Source organism: Propithecus coquereli, unplaced genomic scaffold, assembly GCF_000956105.1.
Source record: "Propithecus coquereli isolate 6110/MARCELLA unplaced genomic scaffold, Pcoq_1.0 Scaffold120, whole genome shotgun sequence".
In the NCBI taxonomy this organism is placed as follows: domain Eukaryota; kingdom Metazoa; phylum Chordata; class Mammalia; order Primates; family Indriidae; genus Propithecus; species Propithecus coquereli.
Window position 1 is genome coordinate 1,554,100 of NW_012136081.1, and position 22,343 is coordinate 1,576,442.

A 22,343-nucleotide genomic window follows, 5' to 3' on the forward strand; every position below is an offset into this window, starting at 1 on the left:
GTGCCATGACGTCAGCCTAGCTCACAGCAACCTCAAACTCCAGGGCTCAAGTGATCCCCCTGCCTCAGCCTCCCAGGTAGCTGGGACTAGAGGCACGCGCCACCATGCCCGGCTAATTTTTTCTATTTTTAGTTGTTTGGCCAATTTCTTTCTATTTTTAGTAGAGACAGGGTCTCGCTCTTGCTCAGGCTGGTCTCTAACTCCTGAGCTCAAGCGATCCGCCCGCCTCAGCCTCCCAGAGTGCTAGGATTACAGGCGTGAGCCACCGCACCGGGCCTCTAATAGTTCTTTAATGGCATCCCACAAATTCTTATACATTGTGTTTTCATTTTCACTGGGTTCAAAAGAGTTTCTAAGAGGATGGGCACAGGGGCTTGCACCTGTAATTCCAGTGCTTTGGGAGGCTGAGGCAGGAGGATTGCTTGAGCCCAGGCATTCAAGATTATAGTGAGCTATGATCATGCCTTTGCACTCCAGACTAGACAACAATGCAAAACTCTATCTCTATTTCTTCTTTGATCCTTGAGTTATTCAGAAATGTGTTGTTTCCAGATATTTGGGGATTTTAAGGAATTTTTATGTTATTGATTGCAAATTTAACTCCACTGTGGCCACAGCAGAATATTCTTTATGTGACTTGAATTCTTTTAAATTTATTAAGTCTTGTTTTATATCCCAGAGTATGGTCTGTCTTGGTAAATGCTCTGCATGCATTTAAGAAAAGCATGTGTTATGCTGTTGTTGGGTGAAGTGTTCTATAAACATCAATTAGATCAAGACGGTTGATAGTGTGGCTCAAGTCTATTATATCCTTGCTGATTTTCTGTCTACTTTTTCTATCATTGAGAAAGGATTATTGAAATCTTTGCCTATTATTATGGATTTGTCTATTTCTCCTTGAAGTTCAGTTTTTGTTTCTGGTAACTGAACGCTCTGTTATTAGATGCATAAGTGTTTAGAACTGTTATGTCTTCTTGATTAACTGACCCCTTTATTGTTATAAAATGACCTTCTTTAACACTGGTAATAGTCTGTGCTCAGAAATTGACTTGTCTGCTCTGTGTGAGATAAAAAGACTCAGGACTCCATCCTTGAGTTTGGTGTGGGTAATCTGTGTTGGCATTGGCTATGGACTTAAATCTAGCCAATGCCAACACAGGGTACTAAGTGTGAAGAAAGCACAGAGCACTGTGGGAAGAGGCCCCACTCAGCCTGAGAAATTAGGCAATGCTTCTTGTGATGATCCTTGAGGGGAAAGATGTTCCTGGGAAGAGGAAAGACTTATGCAAAAGGTGATGGGCCCACTTGCGGCACAGAAGGCATGGTATACCTGAGGCCCCCACAAACAGGGCATTATGCCTGAAGGACAGAGTGTGGGGAGGGAAGGCAATATGTGAGCTGAGGTGTCAGAAAATCTTTCTGGCCACTGTATGGATAGTAAATAAGGAGGAGAGTATGGAAAGGAGGCTGTTGCATTTACCCAGGCATGAGATGATGATGGTCTGTACTACGACGCAGTGGTAGTGGAGATGGCACGGAAAGAATAAATTCTAGAGACACTCAGGAGATAGAGTCAACAGGACTTCCTCTCTTGCCTAACACACTGCAAGAGCCTCCTAACTGGTTTCCCTGCTCCCATGTTTGCCCTCCATCCTATCACAGACTATTCCAACACTGGAGCTAGAGCATGCCACACCTCTGTTCAGCACTGTCCAATGGCTCCTCATGTCACTCAGGGTAAAAGCCAAAGTCCCAGTAATGGCCAACACAATCTGGCCTTGGCCTCCTCTCCTACTACTAGTTCCACTCTAGCCACACTGCCCTCTTTCAACACACCGGGGCTAATCCACCTTTATTTAGCTGCAACTCCTTACCCAGACATCCACTTGGCTCATGCCATTACCTCCTTCGAGTTTTTGCTCAAATGTCACTTTCTCAAGGAGGCTTACCCCATTATCCTTGCTGATACTGCAACCTGCTTTGAACACTCCACCACACTCCTGATCCCCTTTATTCTGCTCTACTTTTTTCCCTTATTCCCTTCCAACATATTAGATTTTTCACTTATTCCCTTCCAACATATTAGATTTTTCACTCGCATTATGTCTATGATTTGGTGGCTTATCACATCTACTACGATAATCTCCCCAAAGGCAGAGATCTTTGTTTTGTTCACTGACATCCCAAGTCCCTAGAACAGGAGAGACAGCTGATACATATTTGTAGACTAATCAACTGAACAAACGACTTAATTACCAGTTTGGATGTGGGAGCAGATGGAGAGGAACACAGTGAACATGATGCCCAGGTTTCTGGAGCTGGGGTGTGGATGGTGTCTAGGCGCACTGAACTGTTTCAAAAGCAGGAGAGACCCAGCTGGGAGTCATCAGGCTCTGGGTGGGGGGTTGAATCCACAGGAGCAGAGGAAATCATGCAGGAAAGGTAAAGAGAAGGGGCCAACGTGGACACCAACATTTAAATAAAGGGATGGGCAGAGGAAGGGGGTGGATGCATAGCCAGAGAGAAAAGAGAAAAGTAGGGTCGTGTGGGTCACAGACGCTTAGGGAGGAGACTTTCAAGAAGGGGAGAGAGGTTGAGTCAGGCAAGGACTGAAAGCTGATCGTTGAATGTAGTCACTAGAAAGTCACAGATGGCCTTATGGGAGTGGAAGGCAGCTCAGTAACTCTTTACAAGCTGAACTTGCCAGGTCAACAGGTGGTGGGGAAGGTGGCTAAGAACAATAGCTCGGGGATTTAGAGTCACACCGGGCGCCAATCCTAGCAGAGGTCTGGTTAAGCCTCTGAACCTCAGAGGTACCACGTTTAAAATGGGGACAGCACCACCTAGCTCACAAACGTTGGTGACTGATGGTTACATGAGATGACGGCGGAAAACGCAAGGCACAAAGTGGATGCATTAGCACCATTCTCTCAATAAGCGTACTGAGATGGCTACGACCCAGACACAAACTGAATTACGGGACAGCTCAGGACCATGGGGGTCTTGGCTATGGCCCAAGGGCTAAACAATACAACGCCAGCAAAACTGTAGGCACGGAGACGGGTGCAGGCATGTGGCGCTTAAGTCAATTCCTTTGCACACAACACCCTCGCCCAAGATGAGCAAAAATTAAAGGTCTGTCTTCTCCTCGGTGCTGGGTACACCTGGCTGCCCTTCCCTTTCGCGGCGCAGCAAATGTTCCCCGAGGCCGGACAAGGATCACCTGCCCACGGACTGCACTTTCGCTACTATCAGCCAACGGGGGTAGGACCCAGTCCTAGGCAACGCAGCCTTCCGCCTCTAGCAACCACTCACCTGCTCTTCTCTTTCTATAGGCCAGCAAATTTCCTTTCTTTTCCTCATTGGTCCGCTTAACTTTATCGCAACCAATCAGTGACAGACACGGGACCCAATTCACTCCCACTCAACACGGGCAGGGATCATGGAAAAGACAAATTTTTGTTTCCTGTGTGCAGTTCTCCCAGAGAACACCTTGTCCAGAGAAACTGTTGTGACTATCCCTGGAATGAGGCTCTAAAACATTTTACTCCCCTTGCCTATAAAGTCTGTCCCTTGCACACTCCCCCTCCAAGTGGTACGGCGCGCTCACGCTCCACCTTCCAGCCGCTTTGCGACCGGAGTCCCCCACGACTAGGTTGAGGCCACCCAGCGGTCCAGGCCATACCATCTGTGACTAATAAACAGGGGGACTCGACTCCCTCCGCCCCCTTACTCCGCTCCGACCACCTCTCGCGTCTCTTGCTCAGCCAGTCCTCGTGGGCACTAAGCACAGATTCGCTACAGAAACGGCCACTTCCGGCCCCGCAGGGAACGCTGCGAGCTGCGGGGGCGGGGAGGACGCCTTTGGTACGACCCACGCCGCGCCCCGCGCCGCCGGAAGTGAGGTGTCTTACCCCTGAAGTTCCGGTTCGCAGGGGGTGGGGAGTGCTGTTAACCCGAGCGGCCGCCGCAGTCGCGGGGTTTGAGCGGGCTCGCGGCGCTGGGCTCCTGGTGAGTGTGACGAAGTCTAGCCCGGGTTGTGGTTGGGGTCGGGATCCAGACTTTCCCCTGGAGGTCTCCGGGATCGGCGCGCCCCCTCAGTCCCGACGCCCGCTTTCGGCCTGTCAGCTGGTGGTAGACTTGGAGCGCCCGGGCGGCCGCTCTCCCAAAGGCAGGGCCCCGCCTGCGACGCTCGCAACTCCTGGTGCTCACAGGTGCGCGGCCGTGTAAGGAGCCCGGGTTCCACTCTGCCCCGTCACTGCACCCTGCGGTCGGCCGTTTCTCCAGGGCCCTGACTTGACACTGCCCTGGGGGTTGGGGGGCGCCAGGGTTCCAGGCTGACGTACCTAGCTCGTTTCCGTGGGGCGCGCGTCCGAGCTGCCCACCCTGGCACAGCTGTCACCGGCGCTGTAGCCTACCCAGGCTGCGGCCCCCTTCGCCTTAGCTTCTCCCTTCCCAGACCGCGTTCCCGCTCCTGGAGCCGATTTCTGCTTTAGCCCCCCCATCCCAGCACCTTCACTCGAGGGTCAGTGGTGGCAGTTCCTCCCTCCTCCGACGTTGCTGCCTTTCCTCATTGCCTCCCTAGAGGAGGCGGTTTGGCAGGCAGCGTGGAAAGAGCCCTAGATTCGAAACAAGACTAACCTAGGTTCCAAGCCTTGCGTCAGTGTGATCACTTAACCCCTTTGAGTCTCAGTTTTATTTGTAAAATGGGGGAGCATGTACTATTCTTGATTTGATGATTGTGAGGGTGAAATGTGATTTTCCCCCCTTTCTCCTATTTATTGACGCGGTGCCAGGCACTGTGCTGTGTTTGCACAGTATGAGCATCACATAAGTTCTGTTGTTTTCTTTCCCCATGCAGGTCTCCGGGCCAGGGCAATGTTCCGCACCGCAGTGATGATGGCGGCCAGCCTGGCGCTGACGGGGGCCGTGGTGGCTCACGCCTACTACCTCAAACACCAATTCTACCCCACTGTGGTGTACTTGACCAAGTCCAGCCCCAGCATGGCTGTGAGTTCAGGGCTCAGGGACGGAGTAACTCCCTGAGAGGGAAGGAGGAGTCTGCCAGGGACAGGGGCGGGGCTACAGGTCAGGTAGGGAGGGGAGGAGAGAAGTAGACACCAGCTGCCTAACTTTAAATAAACTGTGATGGGCATGGGAGGTTCCTCAATGATGAGCCCCAGGCAGAGGAAAGCAGAAAGTGACTTCAAACCATAGCCTCTCCCTACTCCTAGGTCCTGTACATCCAGGCCTTTGTCCTTGTCTTCCTCCTGGGCAAGGTGATGGGCAAGGTGTTCTTTGGGCAGCTGAGGGCAGCAGAGATGGAGGTAAGAGGTTGGCTGCCCCAAAGGTGAGGGGCAGGGCACGGGGCAAGCATCATGTCTTGATTCCATATCCTTCCCTGCCTGACCCCCAGCACCTCCTGGAACGTTCCTGGTACGCCGTCACTGAAACTTGTCTGGCCTTCACCGTTTTCCGGGACGACTTCAGCCCCCGCTTTGTTGCGCTCTTCACTCTCCTTCTCTTCCTCAAATGTTTCCACTGGCTGGCGGAGGACCGTGTGGACTTCGTGAGTCGGGTCAGGGGGTTCCCTGGAGCAGGCTTGGGGGGCCGTGCAGTCTGGGTTGGGGTTGTGGGGTGAGCCCCCGCCTTCCTGACAGGCCCCCTCTCTGCTCTGCCTCAGATGGAACGCAGCCCCAACATCTCCTGGCTCTTTCACTGCCGCATTGTCTGTGAGTGAGACTCATGGGGGGAGGGGGCCGAAGGGAGGAGAGGCGCCATGGAGGACCGGACCATGAACAGTCACTAGGCATGGACCCACGCCCCAGAGCACAGGCTGCCCCCTCAGCCCACAGCTGTACAGGAAAGATAATTTAGGAAGTTAATTTGCATCATCTCTGTCCCGTTCCACCCCAGGGCTTCTCAGCTGCCTAGGCCCGTAGCTCTTTGCCTCCTCACCTGGAGCTTGGGCAGCCCCAGTGACCACCCCCCAGGCAAAATGGGCGTTCCCAGAGGGCCAGGTTTAGTGGAGTGTGCCCGCCTGACTAGATGGCTGGGGCCATGGTGGGTTTGGGGCTGGGGCTGTCCCTAGTGTAGGAAATGGCTGTCAGGTTCTGGGCTGACCCCACCCACCCCCATCTGGGGGGTCCCCACAGCCCTTATGTTCCTCCTGGGTATCCTGGACTTCCTCTTCGTCAGCCACGCCTATCACAGCATCCTGACTCGTGGGGCTTCTGTGCAGCTGGTGTTTGGCTTTGAGGTAAAACTGGCTTGGGAGATTGGGGGTACAAGCCTGAGGTGGCACTGCACGTGCCTGAGCACCTGCTACGTGGCCAGCCCATGCTGCCACCAAAGAGCATTGATCAGTCAGATCTGGCCCCTGCCCTCGCACGTTCACCCCTAGGCGATCAGGGAAGAGTACAAAAACAGGCTGGAAGGGAGGAGGAGCCCCACCCTGGGGCTCAGGGAAGGCTTCCTGGAGGCTGATGCCAGAGCTGGGTATTGATGGACAGGAGGGAATTAGCTTGATGGAAAACTGGGGAGGCGAGTCCCTGGTAGAGGAAGAATGTGTTCAGTGACAACAGCTGGGTTTTTTTGTTTTTGTTTTTTTTTTTTTGAGACAGTCTTGCTCTGTCTTCCCAGGCTAGAGAGCAGTGGCCTCATCATAGCCCACTGTAACCTCAAATTCCTGGGCTCAAGCGATCCTCCTGCCTCAGCCCCCCAAGTAGCTGGAACTACAGGCGTGTGCCAACATGCTTGGCTAATTTTTCTATTTTTGCTAGAGACAGGGTCTTGCTATTGCTCAGGTTAGTCTCGAACTCCTCAGCTCAAGTGATCCTCCCACCTCAGCCTCTCAGAGTGCTAGGATTACAGGCATGAGCCACCGTGTCTGGCCAATAGCTCATATTTGTTGAGTGCTTACTATATGCCAGGCCCTGTGTTGAGCTCCTGACCCACATCTCTTCATCAGCAAGACAACACTGCTATAAAGGATCAATTAATTCTGTCACGTACAGACGTGCAAACTGAGATTCAGTGAGTTGCCGATAAAGTCACAGCTAGTGAGTGCGGAAGCTCTGGCTGTGTCCAGAGCCTGTGCTTGTACCACTGCACCCTGCTGTACACAGGCCTGGGTGGAGCAGAGTGTGGCTGCAGCAAGGGGAACTGTGTGTTTATGTCCCTGCATCCCCCTCTTCCTTCAGTACGCCATCCTGATGACGATGGTGCTTACCATCTTCATCAAGTATGTGCTGCACTCCGTGGACCTCCAGAGCGAGAACCCCTGGGACAACAAGGCCGTGTACATGCTCTACACAGAGCTGTTTACAGGTGAGAGGAGCCTGAGCCTCTTCTGACCTGGACCAGCATCCCCCACTCTGCCTGCCAGACCCGGTGACCTGCTGCCCTGTGCATCCCTCCCCTAGGCTTCATCAAAGTTCTGCTGTACATGGCCTTCATGACCATCATGATCAAGGTGCACACCTTCCCACTCTTTGCCATCCGGCCCATGTACCTGGCCATGAGGTGAGCTCAGCCCTGTCCCTCCACCCTCCCGACCCGACCCCTCCCCCCCTTTTCCTCTTTTCACTGACTGTCCTTTCAGACAGTTCAAGAAAGCTGTGACAGATGCCATCATGTCTCGCCGAGCCATCCGCAACATGAACACACTGTAAGTAGGCTTCTCTTGGCTGTTCTCCCAAGCTCTGCCCCAGGTCCCCCTGCTTCCAGCTCTGGACCTGACACATCCCTGCATCCTAACCAGGTATCCAGATGCTACCCCAGAGGAACTCCAGGCAATGGACAACGTCTGCATCATCTGCCGAGAAGAGATGGTGACTGGTGCCAAGAGACTGCCCTGCAACCACATTTTCCATACCAGGTGGGAGAAGCCCCAGGGAGCCTGCACATCAAGGCACAGGCCCCGCAGGCAGGCCCCTAGGGACCTACTGACCACTGCCTGGTCTTGACCCGTAGCTGCCTGCGCTCCTGGTTCCAGCGGCAGCAGACCTGCCCTACCTGCCGTATGGATGTCCTGCGGGCATCGCTACCAGCCCAGTCACCACCGCCCCCAGAGCCTGCGGATCAGGGGCCACCCCCTGCCCCCCATCCCCCACCAATTCTGCCCCAGCCCCCTAACTGTGAGTGTCCCCTCATTTATCCATTCAGTACACCATTGGGTACTTGCCCTGGTCTGGGTGCGGGAGATGCTGGGGAATCAGAGTCCCTGTCCTCCAGCATCCCACAGTCAGAGCCGGAGTGGGGTGAAAAAATAAGAAATAGATGCTTGCTGTCGCGACAAGTGCTAAGTGCAGGGGCCTATGGGAAGAGGACAGAGCTCTGAGTAGCCAAGCCTGCTGCCTGGGAGTTGGGTCTATCTCAGTTCGGCCCTTTTCTCACCACTCTGTCCTTTCTCTGCAGTCCCCCAGGGCCTCCTGCCTCCTTTTCCTCCAGGCATGTTCCCGCTGTGGCCTCCCATGGGCCCCTTTCCACCTGTCCCACCTCCCCCCAGCTCAGGAGAGCCTGCGGCCCCTCCATCCACTAGTGCAGGTGAGCCTTTTGGGTGTTGTGACAGCCAGGGGGTGGCAGGGATGGAGCGAGAGGCCCAGCAACAGTCACTGCTTGTTCTTGCTTTAGCAGCCCTTTCTCGGCCCAGTGGAGCAGCCACAACAACCACAGCTGCTGGCACCAGTGCTGCCTCTGCCCCAACACCTGGCTCTGGCTCTGCGCCAGAGGCCAGCCCTGCCCCAGGCTTCCCCTTCCCACCTCCCTGGATGGGTATGCCCCTGCCTCCACCCTTTGGTAAGCTGGGCTACTCCCCAGGTTGTTCTGGAGGCTGGGGTGGTGTCAGGCCCAGGCAGCCCAGACTGAGCCTCTGCCTCTCTCCAGCCTTCCCCCCAATGCCTGTGCCCCCTGCGGGCTTTGCCGGACTGACGCCGGAGGAGCTGCGAGCTCTGGAGGGCCACGAGCGGCAGCACCTGGAGGCCCGGCTGCAGAGCCTGCGCAACATCCACACGCTGCTGGACGCCGCCATGCTGCAGATCAACCAGTACCTCACTGTGCTGGCCTCCTTGGGGTGCGTCTGTGTGGGGTCATGGGATGGGTTTGCGGGGGAGCGGAGCTGCCAAGAGGTCCCCAGCAGTGGTTCTCAGCCTTTGGCTCTCCTGCCACCCTGTGACACCTGCTGATTCAGGCCACCTGTCCAGGCCCACCCAGGGTTTCAAGGAGTTCTTGGTGACTCCTGGTGCCTTTTCATCCTCCCACTCCACAAGGCATGTCTGATCTAAGTAGCAGTGGTGTTTATTAGAGAGCTGACCTCGAATCTTGTGCCTTTGTATTTTTCCAAAGGCAAATTATGCAGAATCCGCAGTGCTTTATTAGTTCAACACATGACACCCTCAGGTATGGTGACACTGTGAGAATTGCTGCCCGTGAACTGAGGGAGCAAATAATAGGAAGTCACTTGGAGCCATCCTGGCCCAAGTCCAGGTGCTGGTTTCATCACTCACTTGCTTTGTGACCTCCATTACTTCATCAGAATAGAAGGGTTGTAAGGGCTGTTTTGTTTTTTTTTTTCATTTTTTATTTAAGTAGATTTAGGGGGTACAAGTGGTTTTTGTTACATAGCTGAATTGCATAGTGGAGAAGTCTAAGCTTTTAATATACCTATCACCTGAACAGTGTACGCTGTACCCAACAGGTTTCGTCTCATAACCCCCACTCCACACCTTCCCCTTAAGTGCTCTTCTTAATTGACAAGTGCCCAGTGCCTGGCACCTAGTAATGACAGCACAGGCTTGGAGAGGAACTGGAGTCCAAGGCTTGAGTGCTCTGGGACTTATATAGTGGGTCCCCTATAAGGGGCCTGACACTCCAGGGTAAAAGTGAACAGGTTAACAGTCCCATGCCTACAGGTGGTTCACAATCTAGGGGACAGAACCACTTGGCCCTTGAGGGTTCATTCAACACGTGTTCACTTGTGTTGCTGGTCACTGGGGCAGCAGGGGCACATCAGTCTAGACTCTGTCCTGCAAGGCTCACCAAGGGCAGGAGAAGCTGCCCAAGCCAGGATGCCAAAGCCAGGCCCACCTCTCCTCCCTTCTCTTCCCAGGCCCCCCCGGACTGCCACTTCAGTTAACCCCACTGAGGAGACTGCCCCCCCAGTTGTCACTGCTGCCTCCTCCACCAGCATCCCCAGCTCCGAGGCCACCACCCCATCCCCAGGAGCCTCCCCACCAGCCTCTGAAACTGAAAAGCCTCCAGGTAGGTGTGATCAGCCCCCCGGGGGAGGGGTGGGGCAGGGGACTTCCCTGAATTCCATTCTGACCTCTGTGTCCCCAGCTCCTGAGTCAGTGGGCGCCGAGGAGCTGCCTGAGGATGGAGAGCCCGATGCTGCAGAGCTGCGTCGCCGCCGCCTGCAGAAATTGGAGTCCCCTGTTGCCCACTGACACTGCCCCAGTCCTGGCCCCTGCCCTTGCTCTCCTGAGCAGCACTCGCTGGAACATGTCCTGCCACCAAGTGCCAGCTCCCTCTATGTGCACCAGGGAGTAGTAACCCCCAGCTCTGAGGAAAAGGAGGCGGCATCCCCTAGGCCAAGTGCAGAGAGGCCTGAGTTCCCAGTTGACTCCAGCCCTCAGAATCCCTGGCAGCTGTGGGGCTTTTGTGGGGGGCAGTTCCAGCCTTCCTCTCTAACTCCCCAGCCCTGTGTCCTGCTGGGGCCCAGCTGGGGCCATGAAGGCAGAAAGTTCAGCCTCTGGGAAGCCCTCTTCCCCCACTGCTTTCTGGGAGAAGGGGCAGCCCCTCCTAGCCCTGCTTGTTTGTGCGGAGTCACGCTGCAGTGCCGAACAGTATTAGCTCCCATTCCCAAGTGTGGGCTCAGAGGGGCTGGAGGCAGGCCAGGCACTTGCTCCCTGGCCCACCCACCAAGACTGGTACTGATTTCCTTTTCTTACCCTAATCTCCCCAGAAGCCCTTTGTGGTGGTGGCTGTGCCCCCTATGCCCTGTGGCATTTCCACGTCTTACTGGCAACCACACAACTCAGGGAAAGGAGTGCCTGGGGGTGGGGGGGCAGGCGGGCAGCACTGAGGGACCCTGCCCCTCCCCTCCCCCTAGGCCCCTTTCCCTTGCAGCTTCTCTTAGGTGAGACTGACCCGTCTCACCCAGCAGCCACTGCCCAGCCGCGCTCCAGGCTGAAGGCTAGTGTGCCTGCTCCTTAACCACTGCGGACCCCAGAATCCAAGGAAGGCCACTTCTCAACTTGCAGAACTTTTCTTGAGTTTAGGATTGGAGTTCCTTGCTAGTGTGTCTTTTGGCTTAAATTTTGTCTTTTGAATTTGAATGCTTAAACTCCAGAAAGAGAAGCAGAGTGCCAGGCTCCTGGTCTTTCCAGTTTAGAAAAGGCTGTGGGGCCAGGGAGGGACCACAGGAGCCAAGGCCTGCCTGCCCCGGTCTTTTCTCCCTCAGTTTTGTGTTACAAGAGTTGCTGGAGACAGTTTCAGATGATTATTTAATTTGTAAATATTGTACAAATTTTAATAGCTTAAATTGTATATACCGCCAAATAAAAACTTGCATTAACGATTGGTGGGGCTTGTATCATAGGATCAGTGTGTCGGACTCCATTTCCTTGCTGAGGCTGTAGACTTGAGAATAGCCTGGAATCTCCAGGGGTGAGGGTTTCATGTAAGCCAGCACTACCCTTGGGACACTGTTGACCATGAGCCGATTAGGAAGATGTGCCCATTTTACATATGGAAAAATTGAGCCCCAGAGAAGTTCAATACAGTACCTTAGATAAGAGACCAAGTAGGAGAGCCAGGATCTGAAAGCTGTCTTACCCAGTTTGATGCTGCCATGGGGTGGGACCCAGGCCTTTATCCTGAGACTCCAAGGATGGGGCACGTGTGAAGGCTAGTTGGGTGGGATGGGATGGCAGGACAAAAGGCTACCCTTGATTCCGGGTCAGCGGGCTGGGGATGGCCCTGTGCTGGGCTGCAAGGAGGTCCCGGGCACTCTCTGGTGGTTGGACCAGCCAGAGCTAATCACTTAATATCCAGGAGCTGGAAATGCTGTCAGGCCCAAGTCTGATCTGGAATGGAACAGGGACCCAGAAAGGGCCTCCCACCTCTATCAGATAGAAAGAGCCCAGGAGCTGACATGGACACTCTGTGCCCCCGGTGCTCAGCACTGCACTTGGAACTTAAGGCCTCCAGGACCCACGCCTGAGAAATCTGTGATCTCCATAGCCTATACCAAGTCTGGCCTAGAGCAAGGGCTCGGGGATGTTTGCAGCAGTGAGCCCTAAAGGGCGAAGGAAGGAACGTGCCAGTGGGTCTGCCCTGTGCTACCCTCCCCTAAATTAGGTTGGGCTGTTTCCACCAGATAATAACCCCTTGAATCTGAATAGCTGAGCCCAAGGAACCCCAATACAGGAAACCAAAGTGTGGGAGGACAGCAGCCAACATTCCCCACTAGCTTGGGTGTTCCTGGTTGGTCTCCAGTGTTAGGTAGCTCTCCCCCAGCGCTGACACCTGTGCGTAGAGTCCCATTTCTCCTTTATGCAAGAAAGGCCTGGCACTCTGCACTGCCCAAGCCCTTAGCCCTCTCTGTATCCCTGTCCCAGGGGCTCCAACACCCACATCCCTCCTCTTGAGGTCCCCCGGACTATAGTCTGTTGTGACGCTATCATGCAAGCTGCTCAGCTGGGCCTCAGAAGCCCTTCTCCAGGAGCCAGGCTTTCAGCTGCTGGTCAAAGTAGCCCTTAATCCGCAGGGTACCTGTCACCTCATTGACCTGTGTGATGGGTGTCTTCCCCAGCAGTGGGCTCAGAAACTCTTCTACATCTTTCTGCAGGGCCTGGAGGAAGAAGACAAATCAGGCCTGGCCAAGAGTCCCTCCCCTCTAGAGGACTCCCATCCCTACAGCCCTCAAAGAGGCAGGACCAGACCCCAACCCACCCACCCGCTTACCCAGATGTCCCCCTCCACCTTCCGGATCACAGTCATCAGGCGGTTGCCGTGTGTGATGTCCTTGTAGACAGGGATGTTATGCATCCGAGAGCGCCGCACAAAGTAGGGCAGGTTGGGTGGTGGGTCTGTGACAAGGAGGGAGAGTGATAAGCCAACTCTTCCTAGGCCTCACCCCACCTGAGCCAAAGCCCTTCCCCTCACAGAGTCTGCAGAGGGTCAGCGCACCCAACTGGACGAAGCCACCTTCAGACTTCAGGTCGGAGGATCTCTTCCCCTCAGTTTAGAGTCAGGACCAAATTATTTGCCCTGGTACCTCAAGGTTCCCCTTATGGGGCCAATCCTTGCCCTTCTCCACTGGGTCAGGGAGGCTGAAATCAATCTCTGGAACAAAGGGGTTGAGATTTACAAGCACTGAACATCTACCATATGTTGGGCTCTGCACTAAGGGCTTTATGTGCTGAACAGATTACCTTCGTTTTGCCGAAACCGAGGTTGGGAGAAGCTAAGTGATTAACTAAAAATCATATCAGCAGTCAATAGCAGAGCCCAATTCAAACCCAGAAGTCCCTGACTCCCAAGCTGTGTTCTCAGTTATGGAACATAGTCTGCTAGGGGGAGAAGGGATATCTGAGCTCTTGGGTTTTCTCTCTGTGCTTTACTTTTCCCCGTATGGAGAGACCCCATCCCAATAGTGTGGATGGATGGGTACCAGTGAATCAGAGGGCTCCACTCCCTGGGCCCTTCCTTGGGTGTACCTCAATATGAGTCCTGACCCACTGGGGAATCCAGAACCTCAGCTAGGGCAGGCTGACCACTGTGGGGGAGAATGCTTCCCTGAAGCCTTCAGATCATCCCCATCACCCAGCTCACCTCTGGGAGGCTGCCAGCCACTGGGGGTGGGATAATGTTCATGCTTTGGGGGTTTGGGGATGCTGGTGGGGGGTAACAGGCGCTCCACAAACTGGTATTCATCCACGGACTCCACAAAGCTGGGGTAATCTGGAGGCCCCTGGGTCTGGCTCTGAGGCAAAACAAACAAAAAAACCCTTGTCTCCAACAGCTCACCCAACACAGGATAGGCAGAACTTCAGTAAGAAGAGAAAGGAGGCTGGGCGCGGTGGCTCACGCCTGTAATCCTAGCACTACGGGAGGCCGAGGCAGGTGGATCCTTGGAGCTCAGGAGTTCGAGACCAGCCTGAGCAAGAGCGAGACCCCCGTCTCTACTAAAAAAAAATAGAAAGAAATTATCTGGACAACTAAAAATATATAGAAAAAATTAGCCGGGCATGGTGGCGCATGCCTGTAGTCCTAGCTACTCGGGAGGCTGAGGCAGGAGGATCGCTTGAGTCCAGGAATTTGAGGTTGCTGTGAGCTAGGCTAATGCCACGGCACTCACTCTAGTCAGGGCAACAGAGTGAGACTTTGTCTCAAAAAAAAAAGAAGAAGAGAAAGGAAACATTACAGGCAGAGAAAATGGTGTAAATAAAAGGCTGGAGGTAGGTGTGAAAGTTTTCAGAATTAAAATGGAGTCACTTGGGTTAAAAATATTGAAAAATAGAGCCGGGGAAGGCCATGAAGAGAGGGTTCTCACACACAAATGCCTGATAATGAGAACTGTCACAAAAGACTGCAAAAACCACAACCTTGCACAAAGGTCACAGCGACTGCACACAAAAAAACACTTCTTTGAGGATATCTGCCCAGCAACTGCCTGTCCAACCTTGGACTGGTGCCACTCTTGTTATTGATCCTTGTAGTCAAGAATAATTATCTCAAAACAATTATGTAATCCTCATGTTTCCTTTAAAAGCTTTTGTCTTCCTTTACCTCCCTGAATATACACTTAGCTTATGCCCATTACCAAATAAATATCATTTCCTTTTAAAGAGTCAGTGCTTGTTATTTAGCTTGACATAGGAAAGCACTAGACTTCAGTTTTCCAGGGTGCAGAGTGCAGGTGGGACTTGAAGAGAAGCTCAGGTGCACAGAACAGCCTGCCTCTCTTAGGATTTCTGTTGGACTCAAATGACAAGTATGAGTATATTTCCAAAAAGCTGATCAACCATAAGAACAACCAATATGGCTTCTGTCAATATTTAAGTTTCCTCTGAACATTCTGTTGAAACATTCTACTTCTGGATTAGGCACTTGAAGCAAACATGATAATTCCCCACTCACACTCACATGATAGCACCCCTCCCCTTATCTAGAAAGTTTTAGTCTCATGTAGACACTGCCAGGCACTGTACTAAGTGCTTTATGGGCATTGTTTTCACTTAATTCTTATAATGTGACAGATTAGGTATTTTATTACACCCAAAAAAGGTTGACATTAAGAAATAATTACACAGCTGAGTGTGGTGGCACACGCCTGTAAGTCCCAACTACTCGAGAGGCTGAGGCAGGACTAAATCGCTTGAGCCCAGGAGTTTGAGGTTGCAATGAGCTATCATGATGCCACTACACTGTAGCAGGGGCGACAGAACTAGACTGTCTCAAGAAAGGGGAAGGGAGGGGAGAAAAGAAAAGGAAGGGAAAGAAAGAGAGAGAAAGAAAGAGAGAGAAAAAGAAAGAAAAAAAGAAAAGAAAATTATAAACTATCTATTCAAGGTCACACTCGAGTCTGTCCTCCCATTCTCCACCCTAAAGATCCTCTTTGGACACTTCTCCCAACAGGCACTCTGGAGTTCTGATAGGGTCAGGGTTACCAAGGAGAGCAGGGAAACAGAATGAAGTGGCTTGCATATCAGGAGCTCTGGGTTCCCAAACGTGTCGCCAATGATCTGGGACGGGCCCCCATCCTGTGGAACGGTTTCCCCTTGTAAAAATTAGGCAGCGAGAGTCGATGTGCAGCTCCTCTGAATCCTGACTAACCTGAGCTGTCCTGCAGCCAAATTCCAACCACCACACTGCTCCCAAAGCGCACTCCAGTCTCTGCCACTTTCTCTATCAGTCTTGTATCTACACTCGAGAACAGTGACCCCGATTAGAAGGGAAAACTAAGGCCCCAACTAGGCATGAGATTTTCAGAGTGACAAAGAATAACAGCGAGCCTCACACCCAGCCCGCTGCCCTCAGATCCAAGCTCAGAACTCTCACCAGCAGCCGTAGCCCGCAACCCCGGTGGACGCTGGGTAGCCAGCTGCGCAAGGTAACCCGCAACATGGTAGCTGCCATCTTGGAATGCCCGGCCTACGCTGGCCTACTGCGCGCGCAACCGGCCTGGTTTCCCGCCCCCTGTATTGGGTGCGCTGCCTGGGACGGAATAACGCCTGCGCAGAGCGCCAGGAGGCGGAGCTAGGACCGCCTTGGGCGACACAAAAATTAGAAGCCCGTGCGGTCGCTCAGCAGTGACGTGGCACGCAGCCGGCGGGGAGGACGTGCGCGTCCTCGCTCCTTCCTCTTTCTCGACTCCATCTTCGTGGTAGCGGCCGCGGGGGCTGTGCTTCAGGTAAGGCTTGGGCTAAATTCGGAGGGCTTAGTTGCAGCTTGCCCGCGAGGTCAGAGGGCGCGGGGGAAATCGAGGGACGGGGGTTGCTCTGTGGCCCTGGGCCAGTCACGATCCGAGCTCCCTGGCAGACCCGGCCTTCCACACGTGAGCCACCGCAACCACTTCCATCCCGGCGCGATCCCTCTGGGCTGCTTTCCATTCCCTGGCCCTCTTTCTAACAGAGCGTTTCTTCTCTTCTCTTACAAGCCGCCTTTATTTCTTCAGTCGCCAACATGCAGCTCTTTGTCCGCGCCCGGGAGCTACACACCCTCGAGGTGACCGGCCAGGAGACGGTCGCCCAGATCAAGGTAAGATTACTTGGTGCTCCTTGGACTCCACCTCTTTTGCTTTTCATCGTCGAGCCGCTCGAGAACGCTTCTGAATCTTATTTTTCCTTGTAGGCTCATGTAGCCTCACTAGAGGGCATCGCCCCGGAAGATCAAGTCGTGCTCCTGGCAGGCACGCCCCTGGAGGATGAGGCTACCCTAGGCCAGTGTGGGGTGGAGGCCCTGACAACTCTGGAAGTAGCCGGCCGCATGCTTGGAGGTAAGTGGGGGAGGAATGTTGTTTGAACTGTGTATAAGCTCCTAATGGATATGGGGTGCGTGGTCCTGGCAGCTTAGTGTCATTTCTGTGGCAGTACAGTTAGTGATTTCCAGTGTCCTCCATTCAGGGTAATTCTTCATGTTTACCGCCCTCTGAAGGAACTCTTAAGAGGTCCATGGGAGACTGATCCAGACAGTTATATTTATATTTCAGCCACTTACCAGATCCTTACGTGGCTTTCATTTGCTTCACTAAAAAATCGGGAGGTCAGACTGGATTCCTAAGGTGATGTTCAATTCTTCTTTAAAGTCTGGAAAATCCTGAAGTGAAACTTGGTCAGAGGCCAATTTCTGCAACTTTGTTCTCACTACCTGTTGGGCCCAGCTTGTCTTTAAAGGCTTGAGTTGAAGGAGGAGGGATTCTGTTGGGTGGTGCCTTCTTGCTCTCTTACCTGCTGCTGTTCTCCTTTCCAACCACAGGTAAAGTCCATGGTTCCCTGGCACGTGCTGGGAAAGTGAGAGGTCAGACTCCTAAGGTGAGTGAGAGTATTAGTGTGTTGTTTGGACTTTGTTTTTTTCCTATCACAGCTAAGTGGAGACCCTGGACTTTTGCCCAATCTGCCTTTTCCCTCCCTAGAGATAAACCTGAGGGAAGGGATGCTAGGCATGGAAGAGGTCAACCGGAGTCTGATTAGCCCTCCTTTTTCCCAGGTGGCCAAACAGGAGAAGAAGAAGAAGAAGACAGGCCGGGCCAAGCGGCGGATGCAGTACAATCGGCGCTTTGTCAATGTTGTGCCCACCTTTGGCAAGAAGAAGGGCCCCAATGCCAACTCTTAAGTTTGTTGTAATCCTGGCTTTCTCTAATAAAAAGCCACTTAGCCCAGTCATTTCACTGTTTCATCTTCATTTGCAGGGCCGCAGGGAGAGTCATGGCTTCTAGGGCTGTTCACGTGTCCGCCGGAAGAATGGTGAGACAGATAAGGCCGAGGCCCTTTGTCTGGGGTAAAGTGGTAAACTACAAGAGAAGGCTTCCTGTGAAGAAGGGATAACACCAGATGCCAGCCCTTCAGATGCAGAGTTGGGCAAATTCCTGATAATTACCCCCAAGTCCTTCTTTTTCATCTTCTAAACAGAAGGTAGCAGGAATCATTGTGATGGGAGGTTTGTTACAGAGATAGCAATAGAAAGGAGGGAGGGAAAGGGTTTGGGTAGAAGATAAATCTGGCCTTTTCCTGAATGTTGGACCAGCTGTGATCTTGGTAGAGTCCAGGACAGGAACCTGGTCTGCCTCAGCTTTAGAAATCGATTTTGCCTTTGCATTGGCACCATAGTGACCGTGACCATGTTTGTACCTTTGCGATTGCCTGGCTGGCCTTGCTTATGTAATCACACCTGTGATTGGATAGTTGATGTTTGTTTTGGTGTTTACAAAAGTGGAGTTCTTCTGGGGCCAATTCAAGGTTCCCTATTGCAAAGGATATAAAATGCTTAGATCAGCACCGGCCTCATAGTAAGTGTGCAAATATTGGCTATTTTTAACTCCTGTGTTTAAAAAAAAAAAAGACATGGCTTCTGCCTTCTAGTAGTTTAGATTTTTGTGGTGGAAAGTGAGGAAACAGTTACAAGTGTTAGGGCCTGAAAGAAAGAAAAGGTGCTGTGATGAAAGTGCAGGCGGGGTGTAGACAGACACACTGAAGAGTGTCCCCAGAGAAGACCTCTGAAGATGAGATGTGAGAGACCTGAAATGAGCTGATCAAATGATGAGCTAGGGAAAGAGTTCCACCAAGAGGACTGCAAGGGCAGAGGTGATGTCTGGGGGTGGGTAGCAGATCCTACAAGGGCCTTGTCAGCCATGGAGGAGTTTGGGTTTGGGTCCAAGTACAGTGGAGGGTCACAGGGTTTTGAGCAAGAGACTGGTGTGATCTGACTGTGATGTCAATTTCTCTGGTAGGTCTTTCTGGAGGGCTGGCAGGAAAGTTAGGAAAACCACTTAAGGTGTCATCCAGGTCAGTGGGCAGGTAGCTTAGACCACCAGTAGTAGTAGAGATGCAAAGAAAATCTTCAGGTACATCCAAATCTTGGTAGGGAAGTAGTATCCATATCAAAACAAATAACATGGTATTTTGGAGGCAGACGGTGTAGGATTGCATGTGAGGGGAGAGGAACCAAGGACCAGGGCTTACTTCCAAGGGTGCCGTGGATCAAGACTGCACCTAGCTTAGCACAGTTTGCTTCATCACCCCTACAGTACCACAAGACTAAGCTCTGCTAGGCTAGGGACCTCATCTCTTTTTGATCCTCATTGTGTTCTTGGCACCTAGTATGGAATCTACACACCTAGTAAGTTTGATGACAGGATCCACGTTATGGAATGTTTCCTGGAAGGTTCTGATCTCAGGGGTCAAGCTTCATTTTGGCTTTCTTGCTCTGCTCAACCCAGATGTACTTGACATCTTGAACTTTTTCTTCTCAGAAGCCTGCCTTGCCAGGAATTGGGACTTAAATTCGCCTTTCTTCTTTGCTTCTTCCTAGCCATGTCTGCATCTTCCCAGTTAGTTCTGGGTTTATGGATGTTGGCTTGGGCCAGAGTTCTAGGCCTTACCTCACCACTGGATGAAAGTGGGGGTGGCGGGGGAAGGTCACTAACTCTAGTTTCAGCCTATAAACAACACACAGATGAACAATTTTTTGATAAGACTTTTTTCCCCTCATACTTGGGATTATTTTCTTAGAACAGAATCCCAGAAATGGAATTGCGGAATTAAAACAAATTGGCGGCCGGGCGCGGTGGGTCACGCCTGTAATCCTAGCACTCTGGGAGGCCGAGGCGGGTGGATCGCTCAAGGTCAGAAGTTCGAGACCAGCCTGAGCAAGAGCGAGACCCTGTCTCTACCAAAAAATAGAAATGATCTGGACAACTAAAAATACATATATATAGAAAAAATTAGCCGGGCATGGTGGTGCATGCCTGTAGTCCCAGCTACTCGGGAGGCTGAGGCAGGAGGATCGCTTGAGCCCAGGAGTTTGAGGTTGCTGTGAGCTAGGCTGACACCACGGCACTCTAGCCAGGGCAACAAAGCAAGACTCTGTCTCAAAAAAAAAAAAAAAAAAAACATAAATTGGATGAATGGTGGTGATACTTAATGAGAAGGTAGATATTTAATGAAGAGACCAGTTTGGAGGAGGAAATCAAATAGGAGCTCAGATCTTTCTTAAGTATTGCTCCTTGCAGAAGAGGGGAAATGCCCCCAACACCACCCAGGGTAGGCTAGGTGCCCCCATCTTGATCTTTGTTGCACTCTAACTGCTCCTTTGTCTATGACCCCATGAAATAGCGGCTCCTTCACGCAGGGTCCCACCTCCTCTTCCACAGGCCTGGCGCAATTAGTAGCCCAGAGAAGATGCTTAGCAGACTGGTTTCTGCCACCGGCGCATCATAGTGCTAAAACGGAAGTTGTTTTATTTAGGCAATCTGGGGCCACGTTTTGGTGCGACCACTAGGGGGCGAGCTGGCACCGGCGGAGGGCTCGCGGGAGCTTTTTTTTTTTTCCTGATCTCGCTGCGTCATCGTGTAGGGCGGGGCTTGTACGTGACGACCGGCTTCTGCGCCTGCCCAAGCGCTACTTGGGAATGAGGGGTGGGCGCGCATGGCCGCGGAACCTCGGAAGCTTTGCCTAACTTGAGTGCACCGTCGGCCCCTCAAAGAGGCGGAAGTACCGAAGCAGCGCCGGAAGCTGGACTAGAGCGGTGTGCGATCGCGGGTAGCGCGCAGCGCGGTTGCCATGGAGCCGGCCGGGGCCTGTGGTTTCTGCCCGGCAGGGGAGGCCCAGCCGGCGCGTTACACCTGCCCTCGCTGTAACGTGCCCTACTGCTCGCTGCGCTGCTACCGGGCGCATGGCACCTGCGCCGAAGACTTCTACCGAGACCAGGTACTGGGAGAGCTCCGCGGCCGCAGCGCCTCGCCCAGCCGCCTGGCAAGCGCCCTGCGCCGGCTGCGCCAGCAACGCGAGACCGAGGACGATCCCGCGGAGGCAGGCTTCAGCCCCGGCCCGGCCCCCGGCGGCCTTTCAGGACTCTGGGAGCGGCTGGCGCCGGCCGAGAAGGCGGCTTTCGAGCGGCTGCTGAGCCGCGGCGAGGCCGGGCGGTTGTTGCCTCCGTGGCGGCCGTGGTGGTGGGGCCGCAGGACTGGACCGCGGCTTCTGGAGGAGGTGGATGATGCCTCGCGCAGTGACGCCGGGGAACGGGAGCCCGCCCCTGCGAGGACCCCGCCGGAATCGGTGAAGGATGATGCCGCCGCAGAGCCCGCGGCCGCCGAGCGAGTTCTTGGAGACGCCCCGGGGCCCTGCACGCCCGCCGTGCCCACCCGCATCCCCGCGCTGGCCAGCCTGAGCCGTGGCCCACTCTCCCCACTCGTGCGTTTCCAGTTGCCCAACGTGCTGTTCGCGTACGCGCACACTCTGGCCCTCTACCATGGCGGTGACGACGCGCTGCTGTCTGAGTTCTGTGCCTCGCTGCTGGGCGTTTCCGGAGCCCTGGGCGCCCAGCAAGTCTTCGCCTGTGCGGAGGAAGCCCTGGAGGCCGCAGCCCACGTGCTGGAAGCGGGCGAGCACCCCCCTGGACCCCTGGGTATGCGCGGTGCTATGCTCGAGGCTGCCCGCATCTTGCAGGGCGAGGGCCCAGCCAACCAAAAAGGCTACACGTTGGCAGCGCTGGGGCACCTGGTGCAGACCCTGGGCCGGGCCCAGAAACAGGCCGTGGATAGGGAAGAGCGAGATCGCCTCTACCGAGCCCGGAAGAAGTGCCAATTCCTTCTGGCCTGGACCAACGAAAATGAGGCAGCCCTCACACCCCTGGCTCTAGACTGCGCCAGGGCCCACAGAGCCCATGCTGTGGCAGCCGAGGAGGTGGCAGCCCTCACTGGGGAGCTGGAGCGGCTGTGGGGAGGCCCCATGCCACCTGCCCCAAGGACTCTCATTGAGGAGCTCCCTGGCTAAACTGGGGACCCTTGTCTTCAATAAAGCTGTGACTGGTCTGCCCTGTTGGCAGTGCCCATTTCTTTATTTTTTTTTTTAAGAGATTGGGTCTCACTGTATTGCCCAGGCTGGAGTGCAGTGGCATGATCACAGCTCACTGCAACCTCAAACTCCTGGGCTCAAGCAATCAGTGACCATTTCTGAGTGATAGCTGTTGTCCCAGCTGACCCCAGACTCTTGGGCCCACAAACCGCCTCCCAGCTTCTCCCTGACCAGTGCTGACCCAGCCAGTCATAAACACTCCGGCCCCAGAATGGGAGAGAAATGCACGAAAGTTTCCAGATGTTTACCCAAAGGAGGAAGAGCATT

The 22,343-nt window shown here is 53.6% G+C and overlaps 5 protein-coding genes across 6 annotated transcripts in view; 3 read left to right on the top strand and 2 right to left on the bottom strand.

The window, feature by feature from the left end:
- Positions 1–4,361, bottom strand: part of SPDYC (speedy/RINGO cell cycle regulator family member C) — a 17,730-nt gene extending 13,369 nt beyond the window's left edge. The window contains exon 1 of the mRNA XM_012665425.1: positions 4,347–4,361. The gene's annotated coding sequence lies outside the window, so the exon portion shown is untranslated. The remainder of the gene's footprint in view (positions 1–4,346) is intronic.
- On the top strand, positions 3,897–11,576 carry SYVN1 (synovial apoptosis inhibitor 1, synoviolin). Of its 2 annotated transcripts, none has more exons than XM_012665423.1 (16): positions 3,897–4,011; positions 4,862–5,010; positions 5,235–5,327; positions 5,417–5,569; positions 5,684–5,732; positions 6,156–6,259; positions 7,203–7,329; positions 7,425–7,524; positions 7,604–7,669; positions 7,763–7,879; positions 7,975–8,138; positions 8,419–8,547; positions 8,635–8,799; positions 8,887–9,073; positions 10,109–10,260; positions 10,339–11,576. In XM_012665423.1, exons 2-16 carry the CDS (start codon positions 4,879–4,881, stop codon positions 10,443–10,445), a joined length of 1,845 nt encoding a protein of 614 aa, XP_012520877.1. In that variant the 5' UTR covers positions 3,897–4,011; positions 4,862–4,878; the 3' UTR covers positions 10,446–11,576. The 2 variants fall into 2 exon arrangements, with proteins under 2 accessions (XP_012520877.1, XP_012520878.1); XM_012665424.1 differs by having other exon boundaries at positions 8,638–8,799.
- MRPL49 (mitochondrial ribosomal protein L49) lies at positions 11,491–16,203 on the bottom strand. The gene is made up of 4 exons (XM_012665426.1): positions 16,066–16,203; positions 13,837–13,987; positions 12,967–13,091; positions 11,491–12,853 (listed from the first exon to the last, which is right to left on the bottom strand). Exons 1-4 carry the CDS (start codon positions 16,141–16,143, stop codon positions 12,707–12,709), a joined length of 501 nt encoding a protein of 166 aa, XP_012520880.1. The 5' UTR covers positions 16,144–16,203; the 3' UTR covers positions 11,491–12,706.
- Positions 16,204–16,338: 135 nt separating this feature from the next.
- Positions 16,339–17,888, top strand: FAU (Finkel-Biskis-Reilly murine sarcoma virus (FBR-MuSV) ubiquitously expressed). Its single transcript, XM_012665427.1, has 5 exons — positions 16,339–16,417; positions 16,664–16,764; positions 16,858–17,002; positions 17,482–17,537; positions 17,713–17,888. Exons 2-5 carry the CDS (start codon positions 16,690–16,692, stop codon positions 17,836–17,838), a joined length of 402 nt encoding a protein of 133 aa, XP_012520881.1. The 5' UTR covers positions 16,339–16,417; positions 16,664–16,689; the 3' UTR covers positions 17,839–17,888.
- Positions 17,889–20,660: 2,772 nt separating this feature from the next.
- On the top strand, positions 20,661–22,033 carry ZNHIT2 (zinc finger, HIT-type containing 2). The gene has a single exon (XM_012665428.1). The coding sequence runs from the start codon at positions 20,784–20,786 to the stop codon at positions 21,993–21,995; it is 1,212 nt and encodes a 403-aa protein (XP_012520882.1). The 5' UTR covers positions 20,661–20,783; the 3' UTR covers positions 21,996–22,033.
- Positions 22,034–22,343: the final 310 nt, after the last annotated feature.

What these genes read in the sequence shown, in the direction of transcription:
- FAU (XM_012665427.1), top strand. Translation starts at nt 16,690, where the DNA reads ATGCAGCTCTTTGTCCGCGCCCGGGAGCTACACACCCTCGAGGTGACC. An exon ending in AGACGGTCGCCCAGATCAAG is followed by an intron (nt 16,765 to 16,857) that starts GTAAGATTACTT and finishes TTTTCCTTGTAG; the next exon opens with GCTCATGTAGCCTCACTAGA. An exon ending in TGAGAGGTCAGACTCCTAAG is followed by an intron (nt 17,538 to 17,712) that starts GTGAGTGAGAGT and finishes CCTTTTTCCCAG; the next exon opens with GTGGCCAAACAGGAGAAGAA.
- ZNHIT2 (XM_012665428.1), top strand. Translation starts at nt 20,784, where the DNA reads ATGGAGCCGGCCGGGGCCTGTGGTTTCTGCCCGGCAGGGGAGGCCCAG.
- MRPL49 (XM_012665426.1), bottom strand. Translation starts at nt 16,143, where the DNA reads ATGGCAGCTACCATGTTGCGGGTTACCTTGCGCAGCTGGCTACCCAGC. An exon ending in GTTGCGGGCTACGGCTGCTG is followed by an intron (nt 13,988 to 16,065) that starts GTGAGAGTTCTG and finishes GTTTTGCCTCAG; the next exon opens with AGCCAGACCCAGGGGCCTCC. An exon ending in TGGCTGGCAGCCTCCCAGAG is followed by an intron (nt 13,092 to 13,836) that starts GTGAGCTGGGTG and finishes TCCTTGTCACAG; the next exon opens with ACCCACCACCCAACCTGCCC.
- SYVN1 (XM_012665423.1), top strand. Translation starts at nt 4,879, where the DNA reads ATGTTCCGCACCGCAGTGATGATGGCGGCCAGCCTGGCGCTGACGGGG. An exon ending in CGGAGGACCGTGTGGACTTC is followed by an intron (nt 5,570 to 5,683) that starts GTGAGTCGGGTC and finishes GCTCTGCCTCAG; the next exon opens with ATGGAACGCAGCCCCAACAT. An exon ending in TCTGCCCCAGCCCCCTAACT is followed by an intron (nt 8,139 to 8,418) that starts GTGAGTGTCCCC and finishes CTTTCTCTGCAG; the next exon opens with TCCCCCAGGGCCTCCTGCCT.